A 23,471-nucleotide genomic window follows, 5' to 3' on the forward strand; every position below is an offset into this window, starting at 1 on the left:
CATACAATGTGTTCCCAGCAACATGGAAGTGTTTAGATACCATCAGCACTGCCTAATCTCTCAATGGTGACTGATTGCCTGCAGAATGTCTTTGACTGTTTGGAAGCAAACACCACACAGTGGTTCCTCCATTTTAGGGATCAAGTCAAGTCACAAGGACTTAAATCTGGAGAGTACTGGAAGGGTGGCAATACAGCAATTCCCAGCCCCACCGATCGAACAAATCAGACACAGCTCCTGAAGCATGCACCCTTGCTTTCTCATACAGAATGGGGGGTGAGTCATGGGTGTCATTGTTTTCTTCTCAGCGCTTTTTTTCAGAGTGTTTTGGAGAAACGAATGTAGTACTCCACATTGGGGGAATGGTATGCCTTAAGATACTACCAACTGATTTGTTCAATCGCTGGTGCTGGAAAGTGGTACTCCTGTAATGCTGTAAGAAGCATAGTTAGCAATGTCAGTCACTGGGGTCTGGAATAAAATTGCCATTCTGTGTCATCCCAGAAATGTTCAATAAGATTGAAGTCATTTCTCTTCCAAAACCTCATTGTCCAAAAACCAAACATGAACAGACTCCACTTTATGGCAGGGAGCATTATCACACTGGAACACAAAGTGATCACCTCCGAACTGGCCTTCTGTCGTTCACACTGGCTGGTGGCTAACTGGTTAGCAGGCAAGGGGTCTTGTGTTCTATTCCTAGCCAGGTCAAGGATTTTAACTTCATTGGTTATTTCCTCTTGCTTGTGGACTGGGTGTTTGTTCTGTCTTCAACTTTATATTTCATCCTAGGTAGGGTCACATCCTCACAAACCTGCAGGTCACCCATGGGCATTAACTCAAAAGACCTGCACCAGGCCTCTCTTGAGAATACATACCATTATTTCCATGGCTCGGTCGGCAGCACACAGGCCTCTCACCGCTGGTTTTCTTGGTTCAAATCCTCGTCACTCCATGTGAGATTTGTGCTGGACAAAGCAGAGGCGGACAGGTTTTTCTCTGGGCACTCCGGTTTTCCCTATCATCCTTCATTCCAGCAACACTCTCCAGTATCATTTCATTTCATTTGTCAGTTATAAATCATTGCCCCAGAGGAGTGAGACAGGCTTTGGCAGACGGCATAGTTCCTATCCTCGCTGCTATATGGGAGCTTTGTTCATTCCATTCCTGACCCAGTCATATGACTGGAAACAGGTTATGGATTTTCATTTTCTCTTTCGTAGACAACATGCAGCGGGTCAAAATGTCCTTACAGTATATCCTCCACGTTTAATGTGCTCTATAGCATTATGAGAGAACCAAATCCCTTCCAAGGAAATCAAACCCACACTGTCACTAAACCTCTGCCAAATTTTACTGTGGGCACTGTACAGGGAGACATGCATTGTTCACTTGGCATTTGCTGCACTCAGAACCTCCATTCTCACTGCTATGCAGTATGGTGTAAATCATCAAATCATGTGTATCCAATCATGTATAGAGCAGCGCCAGTGCTCTTTATACCACCAACGTGGCATTTGGCATTCACTGGCAAAATGTGTGGCTTAAAGGTGGATGCCTGAGCGCTGACACTTAGACCTCGTATCTCTTCGCACACAGTCATGCTGCTAGCTGCACAATTAGTGCCACTACAGAATTTGTGCATGATGGTGTCACATGATGTCATTCTTCAATCCTCGACGCTCCCTGTTGGTCATTACAAGTGGCCTACCAACAATGGTTTTAATGAGATTGATTCGTCCCATTTCCACTTCACAATTACGTCCCCTACAGTTGAGTTAGGCAACTTGATAAGGACAGAAATGGTCCTGCTTAATTCTATGCTGATGTGGGGACCAAAAACCATTCCACGTTTACCTTAAAGTCAGTAATCTCCTTTTCTCCACCCATTCTCATAGCACAGAACAACACTGAGCCCTCCTTAGTCACCTTTTTTCTTATCTTTATTACAAGTTGCTTTATGTCTCACACACACAGATAGGTCTTATGGCGACAATAGGACAGAAAGGGGCTAGGAGTGGGAAGGAAGCAGCTGTGACCTTAACTAAAGTAGAGCCCCAATATTTGCCTGGCGTAAAAATGGGAAACCATGGAAAACCATCTTCAGGGCTGCCAGGGTCAGGTTCAAACCCACTATTTCCCAAATACTGAGTCACCTTTTATAGCAGGAGTAGTGGTCAGGTCATAGTGATATCTAGGCTCTGGTTTATATATACACAGGAGTGATGAGATAGTGAACATTATATTTACATTTATCATAATTCATACACCAGGCCAGTTGGTTATGTCTCAGTTATGCCTTTACCACACTAGCCCAACAACACAGAAAACCTGCCCGTGCTCATACAATATTAAATAGCTGAGGGGAAGAAAAGGCCAGCTCTTCTGGTGAAATACAGTACGTAAGCTATCTCTATTGTATAATCTTTACACTATGTCCTAGTAGCCAGTGCACCACTGATGAAACTGTTCATCAACTAAACTTAACCTAATAAGGGTTATAAATTTCATGTTGTTGGTCCGTATTGAACTGAGAATAACATATGAGTAACAACACAGTAAAGGTTTCCACCTATTCAATACAAAATATATTCACAATATTTTGAAATTACATGGTACTAGTTTCGACCCATTTACGGGTCATCATCAGCCATATCAAAGCAAAAATCACTCTTGACGAAATCCTAAGAACATAATCTTACTGTCAAAATTAACATGTTCTTAGGATTTCGTCAAGAGTGATCTTTGCTTTGATATGGCTGATGATGACCCCTAAATGGGTTGAAACTAGTACCATGTAATTTTAAAATATTGTGAATATATTTTGTATTGAATAGGTGGAAACCTTTACTGTGTTGTTACTCATATGTTAAACTTAACCTGTCAAGCGATACATTTCTTTCGAGGAGCTACTAACACAGTGGCAGATTTTCCATAAGGTACCGGGAAGTAACATATAGTGCGATACTCTTGTGTAGTATAGTATTTTTATCTGGTTCAAAAGTACAGAATATGTATCAAGCTGTCAAAATTGATCATAGTATGAAGGGCAAAGTGTCTGGGTCACTGAGGAAAGAAACGGGAACTTACAGTGAGATACTTTTAATTGGTCAGGTATTTTCATCAGGTTTAAAAACAGTCTCACTTTCAAGCTGTTAAAATGATTACAGTGCCAAGGTCAAGGAAAGGGAATCTGGCTTAGTGAGGAAAGCAACAGGAAACGTACAATAACATATTCTTGTGTACAGGCGTGATAAACAATTGAGAATATTCTAGCGGATTATTTACGTCTTCAATTTGTACATTCAGTCCAGGTTGCCCCGTAAATGTAAATCTCTGCCGTTCAGATCCTCTCTTTGTCCATACATTGAGCAGAATATCACCACTAGTTCTACTGTCATGTTCACTTGAGTTGCTTTCAAAATTGCACTCGCTATCTTCTGATATTTCAACATCAGTCTCACTATCAGATGACACAACATTCTCCTAATTGTCACAGTGTAATAAATCAAACAGTTCCTCATCTTGTAGACGTTTTTGAGCTCTGCTTGCACCTGCCATAATGCACTATCTACCGCTCTCAACAGCCTGGCGGCCGGTACTGGCTGGCCGCCAGCTGTGCGAGGAACAAAAGCATTTCGCCCGGTCACATGGTTTCAGGAGAGTGCTGCTGCTGTAGACAAAGCTCGAAACTAACATACATGCATAAAGGAAAGCAGAATAAGTCACCATACCCATCGCCGCTAAACATTTACAATGTGATGATGAAATATTCCATCATGGTCACTTAGGAAGCCATGCGGCTATGATGATTTATTCCGTCATTACCATTTGGAAGGTTAAACCATCTATCTTGAAAGAAACTGGCCTCTGGATTCTTACCATAATCTCTGGTTTTATCTCCAAAGACAGAAGAGTAGCTTGTTGTTCCTCTGTAGCTAAACAGGTAGTAGTAGACAGGAACAGTACTCGAGAATGCAATTCTTCTCATAGCTTGGTCAGCACAGTGAAGAAAATAACAGTCGGTATAGAGCTGAAATGAGAGAAAATTGAAGAGTATTTTACATTAGGCATCTGAAGATGATGTGGTAGAAGCAATGTGCTTGTCATAATACAGTAAAACCTGCCTTACTGGACACCTCTCACCGGCAGACACCCCTCATTGCCGGACGATTTTCTAGGTACATAATTAAATACCATGTTGTGTATGAGTAATTTACCCCTCTTATACGGACACCCTTTATTACGGATGCGGGCACACCGTAGCCACGACCAACTCCAATTAAACCTCTCCTAATGGACGCTTTACTTTTCAAAAAATACTGTATCTGTGTCCGGTACAGTATGTCTTCACTTACTTTTTGCACAGACAGTACTTCCAAGAATCACTGACACTGTAACTTTTGGTCCAAGCTGTACACATTCTTGGAAGGCAACACTAAGTTACGCTATCACTTCCGGAAGTTGTGTGATCTGACATGCTCGACAGCGCTGCAGTTCATACCTTCACTGTCAGATTACTTTTTACTGACTCGTGGGCTTTTGAAGTGTTCAGTTTTACGTTAGTAAGTTGGTCTAAACATGGCATAATAGACTATCATAAACGTGAGAAGTGTGGTGTGCGTAAACTGTCTGAAGTGTTCAAGATTGGAAAGACACAGGCAGCTAAAATGAGGAAAAAGCAAGAGGAACTAGTGAAAGAATGAAATTTAAATGGCAACCAACAGCACATTAAAATGTTTCAAAGTGGTAGTGCAGCTCTCATTGACAAGGCAATGCTAGAGTGGTTCGCTAGAATAAGAAATCAAAATGTCCCTGTGTCAGGACTGATGATACAAGCAAAAGCATTAGAATTCACGGCAGAATTAGGTGCTGGAGATTTCAAAGCCTCGAATGGCTGGCTAGAAAGATTCAGAAAGCGGTATATTGTCCAATACTGTATACAGTATACAATTAAAGGTACATTTGCAAGAATTGTTAACATATACAATACATGGGTAATTGTGCTCCAACTTATGTTTAATGGTATCGGTTTCATAACCTCTCTCGGGCGGTCACCCCTTCATAACGGACATTTTTTTGGTCCCGAAGGTGTCCATTATAGAGAGGTTTTACTGTACTATGTATGTATTACAAACGAAATACAGTACAACATCGTTAAGACATTTCTGCAGGGGACAATAAAAAAAAGGAATGTGTTAAGTCAGAAAAATGTACTACTGAATATAAGAAAATAAAAACTATCCAACAGGGATATGGAAACACTAAATACAATTTTTTTCTGACATGGGGCATTTTACATCGTGTATCTGCGTGTGCAGTGTAAACTATATCTACCATTTATAAAGATGAGAGGAAAATATTAAAAGGTGTAAAAAACATGAGAGAACAAATATGAAAACCTTTTCTGATGGGGCTTATAAAATACATAACAAGTGCACTGAAAGTTGTGAAAAAACACCAAACAGCAAATATGAAAACATGTGCACGGGGACCATTAAAAATATCAAGGTATTATTGCAGATATTAGTAGAAGCCTTTTATTTTGCAGCATTGGGTTATTAAACATTTTTTTCTGGTCACACTCTTCGACAATGAATTGGAGGTTACACTCGACCCTGTGTGACTGGCATGAATGACATTGGCTGCTGTTTTGAATAAATTTCGGCCAAATCAAATTATCAAGTTGATACTCAAAGATGCAAGTTCAATATTTGTGACCTCTGTGCACTTTAAGATGTGGATACCAATCCACTTTCTGACAGATTTTAATTTTAATTTTCATTAGTAAGGATTTTCACGACATTTCCCATCTCCATAACTAGGCTATCACAAGACAAATATACACCATGCTGATCAATTTCACATGATTATGTTCCTAATCCAGATATAGGTTACCGCATCATGGAACAAATATTTGCTACACTTCACTGTACCATTTAACACAAAGTAAATTTCTAACTTCTGAATGGAATGCGAAATACAAGCTATAAGCTCACTGTGTTATTTAGCAATCTCCTTTATAGCTGGCAAGCAGAATAGAATATTCCTGAGGCTGAAGCTGATGGTTTGATCCCCAAAGGAAGTTCAGGAATTTAAGGCCTTTTTCCACCGTCATGCAACTGTGGCAATGGCTCTCACTCAAGAAATCACAATGTGAAATGTCATTTCTTTCACAAGAGATAACAAACAACATTTTCAGGGCTAGGAAAAATGTGATCATACGGTAATAGTGAAATGTTTTGGCATGATAAGTTAGGTATTTTTATATAGATTTATTATGATGACAATCGGGAATCCGAATTTACAAAGTGTTAAGCAGGAAAACATGTTAATGAGGAATGCACTAACAACATTGCACTTTATATGTATATAAAGGAAAGAAATGGAAAGGCAAAAACAAATGGAAAAGACATGAAACAGATGAAACTGGGATTCTTAAGGAGGGAGCCCACCATATTATGTGTTCCTGTCATTCCATATATGAATTGATATATAAAAGAAGGTGAACAAACATATACCAAAGACTGGAAGCTACAAAAAGGACAAGAACACAACAACTGGCTAGTAAAAGTAAAGGGACCAACAGAAAGGAAAAATACGGATAAAAGGATAAAAGGAGAAATACAAAAGTATGGCTGAAATGGTCAGCATTGTTATCTTCGGTTCAGAGGGTCCTGGTTTTGATTCCCAGCCAGGTGAGGCATTTTAACAACTCCAGGCTAACTCTTCTGACTTGGGGACTGAGTGTTTGTGTTTGTCCTTATACACAGCACACTACAAACCCATAGAAACAAGCAATACTGAATACATCCGACCACTCTAGGTTGGTGTCAGAAAGGGCATCTGGCTATAAAACAGAGCCAAGACTACTTGCACGACACAGTTTGCACCCGTGATCCTATCAGGGTGTAGAAAAATTACTGGAAGAAGATTTATTGTATTTTATAACTTTATTTTGGGTTCATTAAGTTCATATTATTTGAAAACATCCAGAGTGTACTTATGAGATACTTAAGTTGCCTTCTTTCTTTTCCTTTATCAGAAAGGTACAAGTTCTCATCAATGACATTTGCAATTCAAATGTCAGAATGCATATTTAAAATGCAGAAATGCAGAAATGCAGAAATGCCTCTGAAAAGAACTTCGACAAAAAAACGAAATATCCCAAAACAACTTTTCATGCCGTATTCAGCTTTTGAAGGAACCCTCCTCAATCAGAGTGCTGTATCACGATGATTAACTTTAAATATGTGCTCAAAGATGGTGGAACTTATGTCAAATCATGTAAGGCAAATTATAAAAAAGAGAGGACATATTACCTATTAAGATAAAAAGGTATATAGCAGGTGATCACCAGAAAAACCAGACAAGACAGGGTACAAAATGAAGTGACAAGACAGAGAGCTGGTGTTGGAAGAATGCAGGCAGGCAAATAGAGAAAGAATGCAGGTATTCAAGAAAGTGGTGAGAGGGATGATGGCTAGAGGCCAGAACTAAATGGATGGATACTGTGAGAGAATGCATTAAAGACAGAGGAATCAACGTTGATGGAGTGTTCAAAGAGGAATGGTGGAAGGAGAGAGTGAAGTGGAGGTTGTCAGTGCACTACCCTACCCAGAGAGAATAAAGAACATGGAATGCATGATGATGATCAGATGAACTGCAAAAATAAGTATAAAAGGTGCCTGTAATTGTCATGTTCCTATTACAGCAAACTTCCAATTGTCCATGTGTGGATAATCTGGTTTATCCAAGGTTTATTGTGTTATTATTTTAAGGAAACGTGGCGACAGCTGAACATCGCATGGCGAGCGTAAGGACCGAAACATTGCCCAACATCACTTTATCTAGGTGTCACACTAGACAGCACTCTAACATACAGGCAGCGATGTCTGAACACGAAACAGAAGGTCAGTGCTCGCAATGGCATACTTAAGAAGCTGATCAGCAGCAGCTGGGGACCTAGCCCGCACATTCTGAGGACTTCTGTACTTGCGCTGTGTGTATCAGCCACTGAGTATGCATCCCCTCTGTAGAATGCTTCACTACATGCTAAGCAGGTTGATACTTTAAGAGTAATCTCGGGATGCCTAAAACCAATGTCAGTGCAGAAACTGTACCCGGCTCACCCAAGATCCGGAGGCCCAATACTGCAGACGCCGAGAGAACAAAGTGAGAGATTGACCATTGACATCCACTACATGGTTACCAAGGTTTTGCTTCAGATCATGCAAGAACTTTCTTGCTAGGACTCTGCCACTGGAGGGAACATAGGAGACAACGTGTCTTAACAGATCGAGGAGCTCACTGCCCACAAACATGTCACCAATGGAAGAAACTGCTCCTGGTGCCGACCTACCTTACGCTATATGGAGGTCCCTCAAGCGCTTAAGAGTGGGCATCCCTTGATGAACAACCAACTTGAAGAAATGGGGGATCCTTCCAACAAACACAGACACCTTGTGTGAATACGGTGCTGAATAAGACCCAAGTCACCTACTTATCTGTCCCCTCCTGTACAACCATGCATATCACAAGATGTTTATAGAGAAAACAACAAGGCCATTGCAGCTGCAGTCTTTTGGAAATGCACATTCATTATCAAACTGTTCTGTTATGCAGAATGTACAGTAAATATACAGTAACTAAGGCACAATTGCACTCTCACTTGGAAACTTCATGACACCACCTCAGTTCACAAAAATCAATGAATCACTGCAGATGGAACAGATGTTTTTTTTTGTTTTTTGCTATTGGCTTTACGTCACACTGACACAGATAGGTCTTATGGCGACGAATAACAGACGTTAACTGTCAGGTCTTGAGATAGATGCATGCATGGCAGCCATGCATACCTGTCGCACCTCTTACCCTGCACCCACGTGACTTCTCCTCAAACGACAATAGTACTTTTTTGTACCTCAAGTGTTTTACCAAAAATAGACATAAATTATTTTTATATTGGTCTATTTTATTGATAAAAGTGGTTATTGAATGTGTTAACTGTTAGACATTATTGCATTTTCAAACAGTGTTGAATGTTCTGTATTATAAAAGTTTTGTTGTGCATTAAAATTCACAACATCGTATTATTCAGTGTTTCAGTTATCTGTGCATATTTGTCCAGTAATTAGCCCAGATAATCAAGAGTTTGCTGTAATTCAAACAGGAATGTATTCAATATTTCAAACATAATGTAACTCACAGAAAAGACTGCAGTAACACGAGAACATGAAGCCAAACCCATAACTTACATCAACCACACCTTTCACAGCATTCTCATCGATGGGCCGATCTCCAAAGTAGAACTCTCGTGTGCGTCTGTTGACTTCCTGAACATTTGGCGACGTCAGACCCCAATACAGTGACAGAGGAGCCACTCTATCATACTCTTCATTAAAATCTTTCAGTAAAGATGAGTCATTGTAGAAAACTGTGAACAGAATAACCTGTTAACAAGCATAAATGAATTGCACTTACAAAATAACTAGAATTAAAATTGCAGTGTAATACATAGTTTTGTCAATTATGATGTAACAGTTAAGTATCAATAGTGAGAATAGTACAATGTTAATATAGGCCTAATAATAATTATAATAGTCCGCCTCTGTGGTGTAGTGGTTAGTATGCTCAACTGCCACCTCCGGAGGCCTGGGTTCAATTCCCAGCTCTACCACAAAATTTGAAAAGTGGTATGAGGACTGGAATTGGGTCCTCTCAGCCTCAGGAGGTCAACTGAGTAGAGACAGGTTTGATTCACACCTCAGCCATCCTCAAAGTGCATTTCTGTGGTTTCTCACTTCTCCTCCAGGCAAATGCCAGGATGATACCTAAATTAAGGCCATGGACGCTTCCTTCCCTATCCCTTTCAGTCTTGTCCAAGGTGGATTGTTATGGTTTTTACTGTATTCTTGCTGTATAAATCTCTCTATTTCCCACATTGCTTTCCAGGTGTTCTGATACACCTTCCATCATCATCATCATCATCATCATCATCATCATCATCATCATCCTAAACCATCTCCAGTTTCCCGGCTGTGGTATATGAGCCTCCTCCATCTCATCCTGTCCTTGTACCATTCTTCCTCCACCAACTTGTCCCAATCATGACCTCTCAGCAGTACATCGCTCTTAACTAAATCTATCCATTTCCTTCGTGGCCTTCCCACAGGTCATCTTCCTTCTACCTTTCTGTCAAATTCCTTCCTTGCAGTTCTGTTTATTGGCATCCTCTTCATGTGACCAAACCACTTCAGTCTTGATATCTGAATCTTATTGAGGAGAGAATCATCTATTCCTACTTCTTCTCTAATTTTCTCATTCCTAATCTTGTCTTTCCTGGTTTTCTGGATCATAGTGCATAGGAATTTCATTTCAGCTGCCTGAAGTTTGGAATTATCTCTATTGGTCAGTGTTGTGGTTTCGAGACTGTATGTAAGAATTGGTGTATAATAGGACTTGTACAATGTCATTTTTGTTTTCATGGGTATTTGCTCATCCCACAGCAGGTGTCTTACCTGGTGGTAAAATTGTGTTGCCTTATTGATTCGATTGTTCACCTCATGTTTTGCTAGGTTGTCATTTGATATAACGCTACCCAAGTATTTGAAAACTGGCACGCTGTCCAGTTGAGCTTCATTTAACATGACTATTGGTTCTGCTCCTTCCCCATACACTTTCATCACCACCGTCTTGGTCTTGCTGATGTTTAAACCATATTTCTTAAACTCCTCATTCCAGCTTTGTATTCTCTCTCCCAATTCCTCTTCTGAGTCACTCCAGATCGCAACATCATCTGCAAATGTGAAGGCTTTGATATCTCCATGTTCTTTCCTTTTAATTGATTTCATTACTACATCCATTACAATAATAAATAGAAGTGGTGACAATGAGCTGCCCTGCTGCACTCCTCTCTTTGTTTCAAACCAGTCCGACAAACCACATCCTACTTGAACACAGCTTCTGTTCCCACTATACAACATTTTCACTTTGTCTATGAGGCTGTCTCACACTTGAAGTTCTTTCATGCATTGCCAAATTCTTTCCCTTGGTACACTATCGTATGCTTTCTCAATGTCCAAAAATACTAGAAATAAAGGCTTGTTCTTCTCCCAGTATTTTTCCATTAGCATCCTAATTGCAAATATAAGGTCTGTAGTTGACCTTCCTGGTCTGAAACCATACTGCTCTTCTTCCAAAATTGGTTCAACAATATCTCTGATTCTGGTCTCTATTATTTTTTCCAATATTTTCAGGACATGAGACAGTAGTGTGATACCATGGTAATTAGTACATTTTCGTCGGCTTCCTTTCTTGAACAGAGGTACAATGATGCCCATCTTCCAGTCCTCAGGAATAGTATTTTCCTCCCATATCTTGTTGAGCAGTCTGTAGAGCCATTGGATTCCTGGAATTCCTGGAATTCCTGCTGCTTTCAGCATATCTGCACTTTCATCTATGCCCACTGCCTTTCCTTTCTTCATGCTCTTGAGCGGATTTTAAACCTCAAGCTAAACCTCCCAATTGGTTCAAGGTAGATGCTTGTCTCACTACAAGATGGTCTTGGAGAATTATCTCCTCCTTCTCCTCCTGCCTCAATTTCCTTGTAGATCAGATTGATGGTCTCCTCACCACAAACAATTACCATATCATCAATGGCAGTGAAGTCATTGAAACTACTGATTATGTCCATCCTCTCCTGCATGGTTTTCCAGCCTTCTGTCTCTTCATCACCAACTTCCATAACAATGCTGCTGTTTGTACCACCACTGAAGCCAGCTCTCTTGAAGCAACTTGTGGTTCACATAATAAAACTGTTGTTTTAATGTGTTATTTTATTTCCAATTTTAAATTTGTAGTCCGACATTTCATCAAGTTTTAGATTAAGACTTTACTTAAGACATACCAATTTGTAATTTTTTTTTGTGGTTATATATATGCAGGTATTTCCAATTTGATCATGGCTGAAGATGACCTAATGTAGCAAGGTTAAAACTAGTACCAATAATATAAGATATAATATAATCCAATGGTAATGAATAGGTGGACCTTTCTCTACCCTTTGATAGTAGTAGCATAAAGCGCATACCTGATTTTCGATATCTCTACTTCAATACAATGAATCCTTGGTCCATGGGCTGTAGTACAGATGTTGTATTCAGTGAAAAATGTTACCTTAATGTTCCTATGGGCCACTCTTTGGAATGATCAGGACAGTGGTCCATAAACACCACAATCTTACTGTTCTGGCTCCCCATTTTGGCATATAGGGCCTCCATGTACTCTTCGGATAGGGAATTTTTCATCCAAGCTGACTTGTTGCTGTCGTAAGACATGACTGAAAGGGGCCTCAGGGGCTCTTAACCTGGGAGGATGGACATGATCAGTAGTTTCAATGACTTCACTGCCATTGATGATATGGTAATTGTTTGTGAGGAGCAGACCATCGATGTGATCTGCAAGGAAATTGAGGCAGGAGGAAAAGGAGGAGATAATTCTCCACAACATCCTTAGCTGAGTCCTGGCACTGCTTCCACTTATTTGTGCCAAGCTCCTCACTTTCATCTATGCTAACTGACCTTCCTTGGTTAACTCTTGTTCTTTTCCGACACCGACTGTAGTAGGTTCGTGAGGCTTGGGAAGTCTTTCATTTTCACACCCTTTGTGGACTCTGTACCTTCATTTTTCAAAGTATCGGACCCCTTTTATTTTTTTCCCTCTGATTAATGTTCATAGAGGTTGGTGGCCCAGTTCTACTTACTCATAAAACAATCATCACCACCACTCTATATCTTACAAATTAAAAACTGAATTAACCTCTTTTTGAGGATTTTTATTTTTACATTGCTTAACGTTCCACCGACACAGATAGGTCTTATGACGAGGATGGGACAGGGAAGGAAGCTGCCGTGCTTTAATTAAGCTACAGCCCCAGCGTTTGTGTGGTGTGAAAATGGGAAACCAAGTAAAACCATCTTTTGGGCTGTCGACAGTGGAGTTCGAACCCATTATCTCCCGAATACCGGATATGTTTTGAGGAACCAGCCAGCCTCTGGGCAGATAACAGCATACATATTTTTTTAAGATCTTGGAAAAGAGAACCTGTTTATAAGGAATGCAAAGAGTGACAAAGGATAAAGCAACATAAGAAGTTATAGACATTCATTATGTAAAAGCTCACTAACAAGTTACAAGTGTATAACCTTATTTGACCTTTCATTCATATTTCCCTTCTGTCCTCCATGTAGGCCTACATTTTTTATTTTATTTTACAAAACAGTTACTCATTACATTGAAGTACATACTGGCATAAGTATCAAAACCATCATCATAGACATTTAGGTCATTTGGCTTGTTAACCATAGCACTCATTCTGTATTTAACTTTATACCAGGAGGCATTAAAAATTCTACATAATAAGGATTAAATACATCAGATTTTTTATCACCTACCAGAGTGGCTGTGCATATTATCTCACTACAGCTATGGACCCAAGCTCTGCATTTAGGAGACGTGTGGGCTCGAACCCCACATTTGGGTGTTCTGAGAATGATTTTTCTGTGGTTTCCTATCTCCAAAATGCAAGCTCCCAGCTATGTGACCAAACCATGTAACCAACTCGCTAATAGTATCTCCAAGCATCTTACTACCAGACTATTACACTAGGATCAGTATCTATACAACTTGCCAAATCATGACTATTAATGTTTATACTCTGACACTGAAGGCCGAGAGTGCTGGACAGGCTTGCTGGACAGATCTGCACAGATTTCTAAAATACTACGTTGCCTGATTACTTGGAAGACATACCACTAGCATCCCATTGACAGCTGTACTTCATGTATAATGTGTTCCCACACATTTCAGTCTTTTTGCCTGCAGCATCTTAATGCATATTATTCTGGGCACTGGATAGGTAGAGGTGGACCAGTTGCTTAGCCGCCACACTCTCCTGACTTAAATCTTTGGGGACACGTAAAGTCTGTCATGTACAGTATTCCACTGCTGTTGATTCTGAATGACTAAAAATGTCAGATAACTCTGCAATTATGTATGAACCCTGTAGAGAACAGAGCCAGCAAATGACAGTCAGTCGCGAGTGAATGAATACAGTTACAAGACTGTTGAGAGTGAATGACAAGTCATTTCAGCAAGGAGTGAGTATGTCAGATGGCTACGCAGAGTTCAGTGTGGCTTGTTAGATGTTAAGTGAACCATTCTAAGATTTACACTCTGCTGGGAGAGGCCACTTGGAGAGGAGGAGTTTGACGTGCCAGAAGGCTGTGTGTTTGAGCAAAAATTGTGTCGAGCAGAAATCTCATATGCGAGTGAACTTTTAGATAACTGTAATTAGCAGTTGAATAAATTTAGTGGATAGTAAAACAGACTGCCTCTCTGTGTAGAAATTTTAGTATTAAGAACCCTGATAACCCACCACAATTCTTTCAAAGTACAAATGGTCCAAAAATTAGGAGACAGTCCACCAAGCCTCCTCTATGATTAAGCAGTCCTATCGGGTACTGGTATGCTGCCATATGCTTGATTAACCCTCTTGGAGCTAAGAGCCGATCTGGTCGGCTGCTCCCCATCAGCTGGAAGAGGCCAGAGCTCCACCTCCACTCTACTACTGTAAAGTGCCAGGCCGTTTTCAGTGGAAATATATGTATTTTAAAATTCGCGTATATCTACCGGTGTATAGCAAATACCGGCATGAAATTTTCTACATACCGACTACGTAGAATAAGAAACTGGTTTGGAGTGATATAAAGAGTCAAAGACGTTTTATTGTTGATTTATAGTTGTCTTTACATTTACTTTTAGGAAGAGAAAAATATTTTCGCACTTTCTCTCTCAATATCTACTTTGAAAAAATAATTTACGATACAAAAGAATATATGTAATTATGTATAATGTATTTCTAAATACAATTCTATAGAATAACTCATTTTAACGAGAAAAATAAAAATGTAAAAAATAAAAATTCAAACATATGTCACTAGTAAAAACAAGACAATTTTACTCACCGATAAAATTCGCGCGTATGTATCGATGTTTGGCAAATACTGACAACAAATGTTCTACGTGCGGACAACACAGTATTAAAATAATTCTGAATTATTAAATAAGTAAAAAATAGTAGTTGATATTATAGTTTTTGTTTTCAGAAAAAATAGTTTCTCGTTTTCTGTTGTAGTATATATTAGAAAAATAACTTTACAATACAACAGAATTTGTGAAATTAAGAAATGTATGGCACTAAAGCCCTGATTTGCTTTGATCTACTAAGTGACCGCTGCTCAGTTTGGTACCTGCAGTTTACGAGGTGAATCATGGTCAGTGAGACGAATCCTCTCAGTAATTATTCTTGGTTTTCCAGACCGGGGTCGCCCTCTCACCCTCATCCTCAATTGCAATCACTTAGGGTCACTTAGATTGAGTGAACCTCGAACCAACCCTCAGGACCAGGCGAAAATCCTTGACCTGGGCGGGAATCAAACCCATGACCTCTGGGTGAGAGGCAGGCACACTATATTGGCCCGCGAAGACCGGCATTAAGGTAATGATAGGGGACTATATGTGACTATAAGGTTTAGCAGAGAGTAAGTGAAAAGTAAATTGAAGTATGATATGGGCGGAGAATCAGACGGTAGGGCATGTTTAGGTTCAAGAACTTCCTTGAAGGAGACAGGTGGTTGAGGAATGTTGTCGGGTTCATTGGGACAAATTTCCACGAAATGTTCTTCAGAGACATCATCATCATATTCGTTATCACTAGTTACATCTACCACCATATTCAGAGTAGCTTTAGTGCTGTTAGACACAATTAAACGTCTCTTCTTTTGCTACGGTGATTCCATGGACGTGTCCGGTATAATTTCGTCGCTACTCTCTGAACTAAATTCCCTATCGCAATCCGATAAATTATCCACGTTAACTTCACACTGTTCCAAACACTGCATTAATTTATTGTCATCAATACCTGCTGAAAAATATCACGTGAACAACATGTCATTTTCCTGTCACACATTCACTCACTGCAAGGAGCAATCTCTTACTGACCGGTTAGCGGTATTTGTAAACACAGGAAACGACTCTTGTGAAAGGTATAACACCCTCTTAGAACTGCCAAAGCAAGGCCAGGCACACAATAACGTGTAGCCCCTTTAGTACAGGTTGTAACAAAAGTATGCAAGTCACTATAGGTTGCCTCAAAATTATGTATATCACAGAACTTTAAGCCGGCCGATGTAATCTGCTCTGGCAACTTCCGACTGGATCGTTAAAGGCCGACCAGATCGGCTCTGGCAATTTAAAGGGAGGGTGCTCGCACTACCGCCTGGCACCAAGAGAGTTAATCTCCAAGTTCCTAGATGTAAGTTCCCAGCTGCAGGTCTGCACTGTGTTAGTGGGGCATCACACATTGGTTCAGTAAGGTGTATGACAGGTGCTGTAGATAATTAAAGGAATGCCATCTACAAGAACCTCTCAGTCAGCATTGTTGCATGAATATGTAAACAAGTTTGGTAGAAATATTTTCGGTGGGGACTGCAAAGTCTTCATTTTCATACTATGGAATATAATGATTAAAGAAAACTCATCTTATGAATAGGATGGTCAGTACTCACGAGCTGCTTTCAATGCACCATCATCTGAAGTAATTCCATTCATCCAAGGGATATGGGACTTCTCTCCCGGATTAATCATGAACTCTATTGGATCAGCAACAATGAATGCTTCCTCGCCCTCACCAACAGCTTTCTCGATCACAGGACGGAATGGAAGATGTGGATCTATATCCCATTCCTATACAAGAGGACAGAAGTATGACATAATTAAGTGATGATAATTACATCTTTATATGCAAGGGGAGAAACAAGATGTTCTAAGAGACATAAACACAAACCTAAATATTTAGTGCCAATGACCTAGATGTTAGGCCCCATTAAATAACTTTCACCATCATCACATATAAATTTTTAACAGATAATAACAACTGAATAATATTTATTATTTAGCAAATGATAATATATAGATAATAAATGAGAGATATGGAGAGATCACAAGTACAGAATATTGATTACAAATCCAAATTGGAAATCCACTGGACGGCTTTATTGGATGTGAGATGAAGGTCTGTAAATGTGCCCTGGGAAGCTCGAAGAGGGCACTCAAATGTAATATGTTTAACTGTCTGTAACTGCCAACCACGGTCACAGTTCAGTGAAGTCCGCCATTCCCAGATCTGCTTTGATCAGCTGGCTGAACACACAGGTTTTCAATAAGTTCATGGTGTGGCAGAGATGAGCAACCTTTCCAATGATGTGTCCAGGCATCTGAGAGATGTTACACTGTCTACTACTACTACTACTACTACTACTACTACTACTACTACTACTACTGCTGCTGCTGCTGCTACTACAAGAGCGACTTAAATAAGCAGAGACCAGTAAGTTTGACGTCAATCATATGCAAACAAATGGAGCAATTAATAGATTATTTGAGGTTAAAATGGGACTCTTCTAGAATGATATTTAAGAGGCAGCATGGTTTTAGGGAAGGCTTCTCCTGCAAAAGTCAGCTCTGTTTCGTATGCCAAGATATATCGGATAAGCTCGACAGTGGGTCAAGGACTGACACAATAGTAATTGATTTTGCTAAGGCATTCAATCTTGTGCCACATGACATCCTCCTTAACAAGTTAGCACGTACAGGCATTGACATCAGAGTTGTGAAATGGATACGAGAACTCCTCAATAGAAGAACTCAGAGGTGCGCGTGGGAGAAACGCTATCTTCTCCAATAAGTGTTACGTCTGGTGTGGTTCAGGAGAGCGTTATTGGGCCAATTCTTTTCATACTTTTCATGAATGATATGACTGATTCGATAAAATCAGAAGTGGGCCTCTTTGCCAATGGTTGCATCATATATCGGGAGATAAAGACAGAGGAGGACAAACTATTGCTTCAGCAGGATTTAGATACGATTGAAAAATGGGCACATGAAAATTGAATGAAAATCCACACTGGAAAAAGCAAGAAATTGTGTTTCAATAAAAAGAAAATGACAGGAAAGAGGGATCAAAAAATTGGAGAAGAAAGTGTTGTTGAAGTTGATAGTTGTAGGTACTTGGGTGTTACTATTAGAAAAGACTTAAACTGGTCAGACCAAGTGGAAAATGTAGTTAAGAAATCCTGGAGATAGTTACATTTTATTTTGCGGAATCTCAAGAGAGCTAATTCTGGTGCCAAAAGTAAAGCTTATGCTTGGTAAGACCAATTCTCGAATACGGATCTGCATGCTGGGATCCGTACAAGGTGGGTTTAATAAATTCCCTAGAAAAAGTTCAAAGAAGAGCGATGCGTTTCGTAACCGGGAATAGGAGGAATACCTGCTGTCATTTCTTGATGGATACAGTACTTTTGCATCCATCTCTTGGCACAGGCCAGAGTAAAGTGTAGCTTCCACCGAAGTCCCAGTCAACATCCATGGCTGTGACAGTATGGAAGCTGCTGGGGTATGAGTAGTGCTGAGTAATGACATGCAGAGCACGACTGGTGCGTCTGAGTGTTACGAAAGGTGCTGCTCATAGGGTCAGTCTTGCTGCAATAGTACTTTCTGACCCAGTGAGGAAAGCAATGGCAAACTACCTCACTCCTCATCTTGCCTAGTACGCCTCATTGTGGTGCTGTCATTGGTTTTTGCGGTTTCCTTATAACCGCATAACCTTTAGTGGTGCTATTTGAGGATCCAACCAGCCTCTGGGCTGATGACCTAACAGACAGACACCATTAATTGGGAAAGTCTTGAATCTAGAAGAACTAGAGCTCACCTGTGTGGTCTTTATAAGAGCTGTACAGGAAGGGCTGCCTGGAGTGGTATTAGGAATAGGTTGGAACCTCCCTCATACTTATCGAGAGATGATCATAAGCATAAAATTAGGGCCAGAAACCAGCATACGGACGTGGACAAGTTTTACTTCATTAACAGGACCATAAGTAATTGGAATAAATTACGTGCAGCAGTCTTTGATAGATTCCCTTCCAGTATCAGGTCATTTAAGATCATTAGTGCTAGTGTAAAGTGAAAAGTAAAAGTTGTAAATTACGGACACTGAATTTGTGATTTTCTGCTTGGTTTAGATTGTGAAACTAGGAGATTTTTCTTGCGGTATTCTCTTTCCAGGGAATTGCTTGTTGTACGCATGTTGTTGTAGTTGTTGCTGTTGTTGTTGTTGGGTAATTACCAATGTTTTTAACTTTACTTTATTATCACTTGTAATGTTAAGCTAGTACCTATTGTAAGTTCAACCTATAATATCAAATTAAAATCTCTTTATTTGCAAATGAGCTGTCTACCTCAGTGGCAAATGGTACACTAAAATACATTATTGTCAAGCACTAAATTTTAAATTAACAAGAGAAGAAATTTTTTTTTTTCAAGAATACAATAATATACAATTTATGCTAACAATTTTTTTCTATTAAACAAACAGATCATCCTTAATAAATTTATATTGTTTACAAATTTCTACTTATAATATCTCCTATACTTACAAACATAGTCAATTCGTATACAGTATGTGGAATTACTTCAAATAATACTATGCAACTGCTATAAGATTAAAATTTACATTGCATTTATTTACTTTTTTTTTTTTTTTTTTACCCATTTTGGAACCTAAGTAGCATAACGAACTGCTGCGTCTTAACTAGAGCCCCCTTTTGCCACCACTTTTCAGAGTTCCTGAAGGGCCTTCACAGCTACCATAGCAGTCCCAGGACCCTCGAAGTCCCCACTGTACTTCACCCCTACAGGCAGTCCCCTACTTTGGCTGTCCAAACTCCTTAGACCAGGGGATGGAAAAAAAATTTTTTTTTAACACACATTTTTTGTTTACAATAGCCTGCACTGGTCGAATGCCCTCTAACATTTCATTTATTTTCCCTGTTGCTGTTTATTCTCTTCTTGAATACCTGTACAGATTTTGGAAAAGGATCAAACACTACCCCTGGTAAACTGTTCCACTCCTTCACGCCCTTCCCAAAGAATGAAAATTTACCCCAGTCGCTTCTGCTAAAATTCCTTCTAATTTTATACTTGTGGTCAGTTCTGCCAATATAATTATTTTCCAACTGAAGTCTCTCATGGATTTCTCCCCATGCTTCTTCTCCTGTATAGGCTCTATATGATCCTATAAGTCTAGTTTTCTCCCTTCTCTTACTTAATGTTTCCCACCCAAGTTCCTCTAACATTTCTGATACACTACTGTTTCTTCTGAAATCCCCTGTTACAAATCTTGCTGCTTTCCTCTGCACACTATCTATTTCTTTTATTAGGTATTCTTGGTGAGGATCCCAAACACTGTTTGCGTATTCCAATAATGGACGAACCATACTTAAGTAACCTTTTCCTTTTAATTCTTTGTTGCATCCTTTAAGTAGCCTCATTATGACATGTAATGATCTGTATGCTTTCCCAACAATGTCATCAACATGACCCTTCCAGTGCAAAATACTTTCAAATCTCACACCTAAGTATTTGCACTTGCCATCTTTTGGGATAACTACCTCATCCAAAGTATATTCAAATTCAGTTTTAAAGCTCCTGTTTGTAAATGTTGTAACAGTTGATTTGCCTCCATTAATCTTCATATTATTTTCTTCAACCCACTGTTGGATACTTTCAAGGTCCCTTTGTAATTCTGAACAATCCTCAATGTTATTTATTTCCTTATAAACAATTATATCATCTGCATACAATCTTATTTTTGATGTTATATTGTTCCCTAAATCATTTGTGTATATTAAGGAAAGTAATGGACCGATTATACTACCCTGTGCAATTCCCTTCCAAACTTTCTCTTCCTGTGATATATTATTTCCTACTTTGACTTTCTGAACCCTTGAATTTAGAAATGTTCTTATCCAACGTATAACCCTTACGTCCAATCCTATTCCCTCCAATTTCTTTAATAATATTCCATGTTCCACTCTATCAAAGGCTTTGGAAAGATCTATGGCTATGCAATCTAACTGGCCTCCTGAATCTAACTGATCTGATATGTCCTGCTGAAATCCCACCAGTTGTGCCTCACAAGAAAATTTCTTTCTAAACATACTGGCTCCTCATGAACCAATTTTTATCATCACATATCCCTCTGATGTACTTTGCTATTAAACTCTCCAGTATTTTACAAACTATACTGGTCAGGCTGATTGGTCTGTAGTTCTCTGGTTTCCTTTTATCACCCTTTCCTTTATAAATTGGTATTATTATAGATTCCTTCCATTCTTTTGGTATTACACTATTATTTATGATATGGTCAAAGAGAAATTTTAAATAAGGCACTATGTACCACCCCATTGTCTTTAATACCTCCCCAGTAATTTGATCACTTCCTGCTGCTTTTCCTTGCTGAAGCAGTTGGATTTCTCTGAAAATATCTTCATTTGTGAATGAGAAGCTTCTTGTTTCCCTATGTGTCTCTCCCTCTCTATCTTCTGTTACTGTTTCCAACTCCTGACAATCTTCTACTGAATCTCTGAATTCCCTACTAAATATATTTGCTTTCTCAGTATCTGTTGAATAGTGTTCACCCCCTTCTCCCACCATTGTAGGAATTTGGATTCCTTTTCCTTTTTGATTCCTAATATATGAATACATCTTTTTCCATTTCCCTTTGTGGTCATTTCCCTCTTGAAGTATGCCATTCATATATTTCTCTTCTGCTTCCTTTCTCACTCTGTTCAATTCCCTCATTAGCTGTTTTCTAGTTTCTCTATTCTCCCTACCCTCTTTGATTTTCCTATTTACTATTCTACATTTTCTTTTTAATTTCCTTATTTCCCTTGTATAATAAACAGGGTCTGAGGTCATTTTACCCTTCTTAACAGGTACAAATCTCTTCTCTCCTTCCCAAATGATTCCTTTAAATTTAGCCCAAAGTGTATCCACATTACTCCCTTAACTTATCCAACAACTGAATTGTGATTTAAGGTAAGTCCCAAATTCATCAACTTTAGTTTTTCTGTATAATTTCTTGTCTTGTGTGACCCTCTTATTAAGCATTTTTGGTACAAGTCCTACATCCATTATTACAGCCTTATGGTCACCTATTCCTTCAATTACCTCAGTTTTATCAACAATTTCCCATGGTTTAACCAAGAATACATCTAGTAAGTTGTTGAGACGAGTCGGTTCTTGTACTACTTGTGTAAATCCTCCCTCCCAAATTAACTTATTTGCCAGTTTCTGTTCATGGGCTTCACTTGTAGCTCCATTCCATTCAACTTCAGGCAAGTTTAGATCTCCCCCAATTATTACCATATCATTATTATTGTTTTTATGAGTATAATCTATTATTTTCTCAAATATTTCCATGTCTCTTTCCTCTCTTCCAGGCCTATATGTTCCTATAATTCCCACCTCCTTCATATTATCACAAACTAATTTTATCCCTAATATTTCATCCCTTTCATCGGTAACCATTCATGTGAACAATAAGTTTCCTTCACCAGAATAAACACCCCCCCACCCTTTTTATCTCCTCGGTCTCTACGATAGACTGTATACCCTTCTGGAAATACTTCTCTATTACCCACCCCTTCTCTCAACCCTGATTCTACTCCTATCACGACATCAGCCTCATAAGATTCCATCAATGTACTGAATTTTATTTGTTTATTCACTACACTCTGACAGTTTACCAAGAGCAATTTCAGACCCCCTTCCTCCCTAAAACTTGACTGTTGTAATTGGATAACATTTGACTCATGAATTGATAACGTCCCTGTAAGATAGAATGAAGAGTAAAGCAATCACTATGTGAAAATGTAAGAACATCAAGACTCAAATGGTATGGCCTTGTAAAAAGGATGAATCAAATGAGAACAGCAAGAAATTGGCTAGAAAAGGAACTGGAAGGCAAAAGACCTAGAGGCAGACCAAGGAAACAGTGGATCAGTAAAGCAGGACCTGGAAGAAAGAGGAGGGGAATGGCATCAAGTTGAGAAGGAAGAAATGTACTTAGATAGATAAAGATGGCGAGTGCTCTTGTACTGCACTCAAGTGACTGTAGATGGTTAAAGGATGATGATGATACAAACACATGACCAAATAAATCATTCCACTGTCGCAAAACTTTTCAATAACTCATTAACATTCTAGTGGCCAGAAGGAGGTATGGTACGACAATATATTGTTATTTCTCAATGAAGCTGTTCCATATATTGTTAAAGCAAGAGCTGGATAAAAGTTCTTGACCCTAAATTAGTTCACTTGATGTGCCTTGCTCATAAAGATGTTGATCTTCTTGTCTCCAGCATGAAGAAAATGTTTGTAAAGGCACCAATTAGAATGCAAAAATTTTGTGAACTCTTTCCAAATTTGTCTTTACCTCCTCAGCCAGTTTTAACTTGGGGAGGTTCATGGTTACAGGTTGTGTGATATTCCATGGAACATTTCACTGA

At 39.2% G+C, this 23,471-nt stretch overlaps 1 protein-coding gene across 1 annotated transcript in view; it reads right to left on the reverse strand.

The window, feature by feature from the left end:
• Window positions 1-23,471, reverse strand: part of LOC136876088 (carboxylic ester hydrolase) — an 82,067-nt gene that overhangs the window by 6,730 nt on the left and 51,866 nt on the right. Inside the window, exons 6-8 of the mRNA XM_067149743.2 lie at window positions 16,629-16,806; window positions 9,258-9,436; window positions 3,883-4,033 (exon numbers count right to left, since the gene is read on the reverse strand). Coding sequence (XP_067005844.2) covers window positions 3,883-4,033; window positions 9,258-9,436; window positions 16,629-16,806 — 508 coding nt within the window. The remainder of the gene's footprint in view (window positions 1-3,882; window positions 4,034-9,257; window positions 9,437-16,628; window positions 16,807-23,471) is intronic.

This window comes from Anabrus simplex, chromosome 6 (genome assembly GCF_040414725.1).
Source record: "Anabrus simplex isolate iqAnaSimp1 chromosome 6, ASM4041472v1, whole genome shotgun sequence".
In the NCBI taxonomy this organism is placed as follows: domain Eukaryota; kingdom Metazoa; phylum Arthropoda; class Insecta; order Orthoptera; family Tettigoniidae; genus Anabrus; species Anabrus simplex.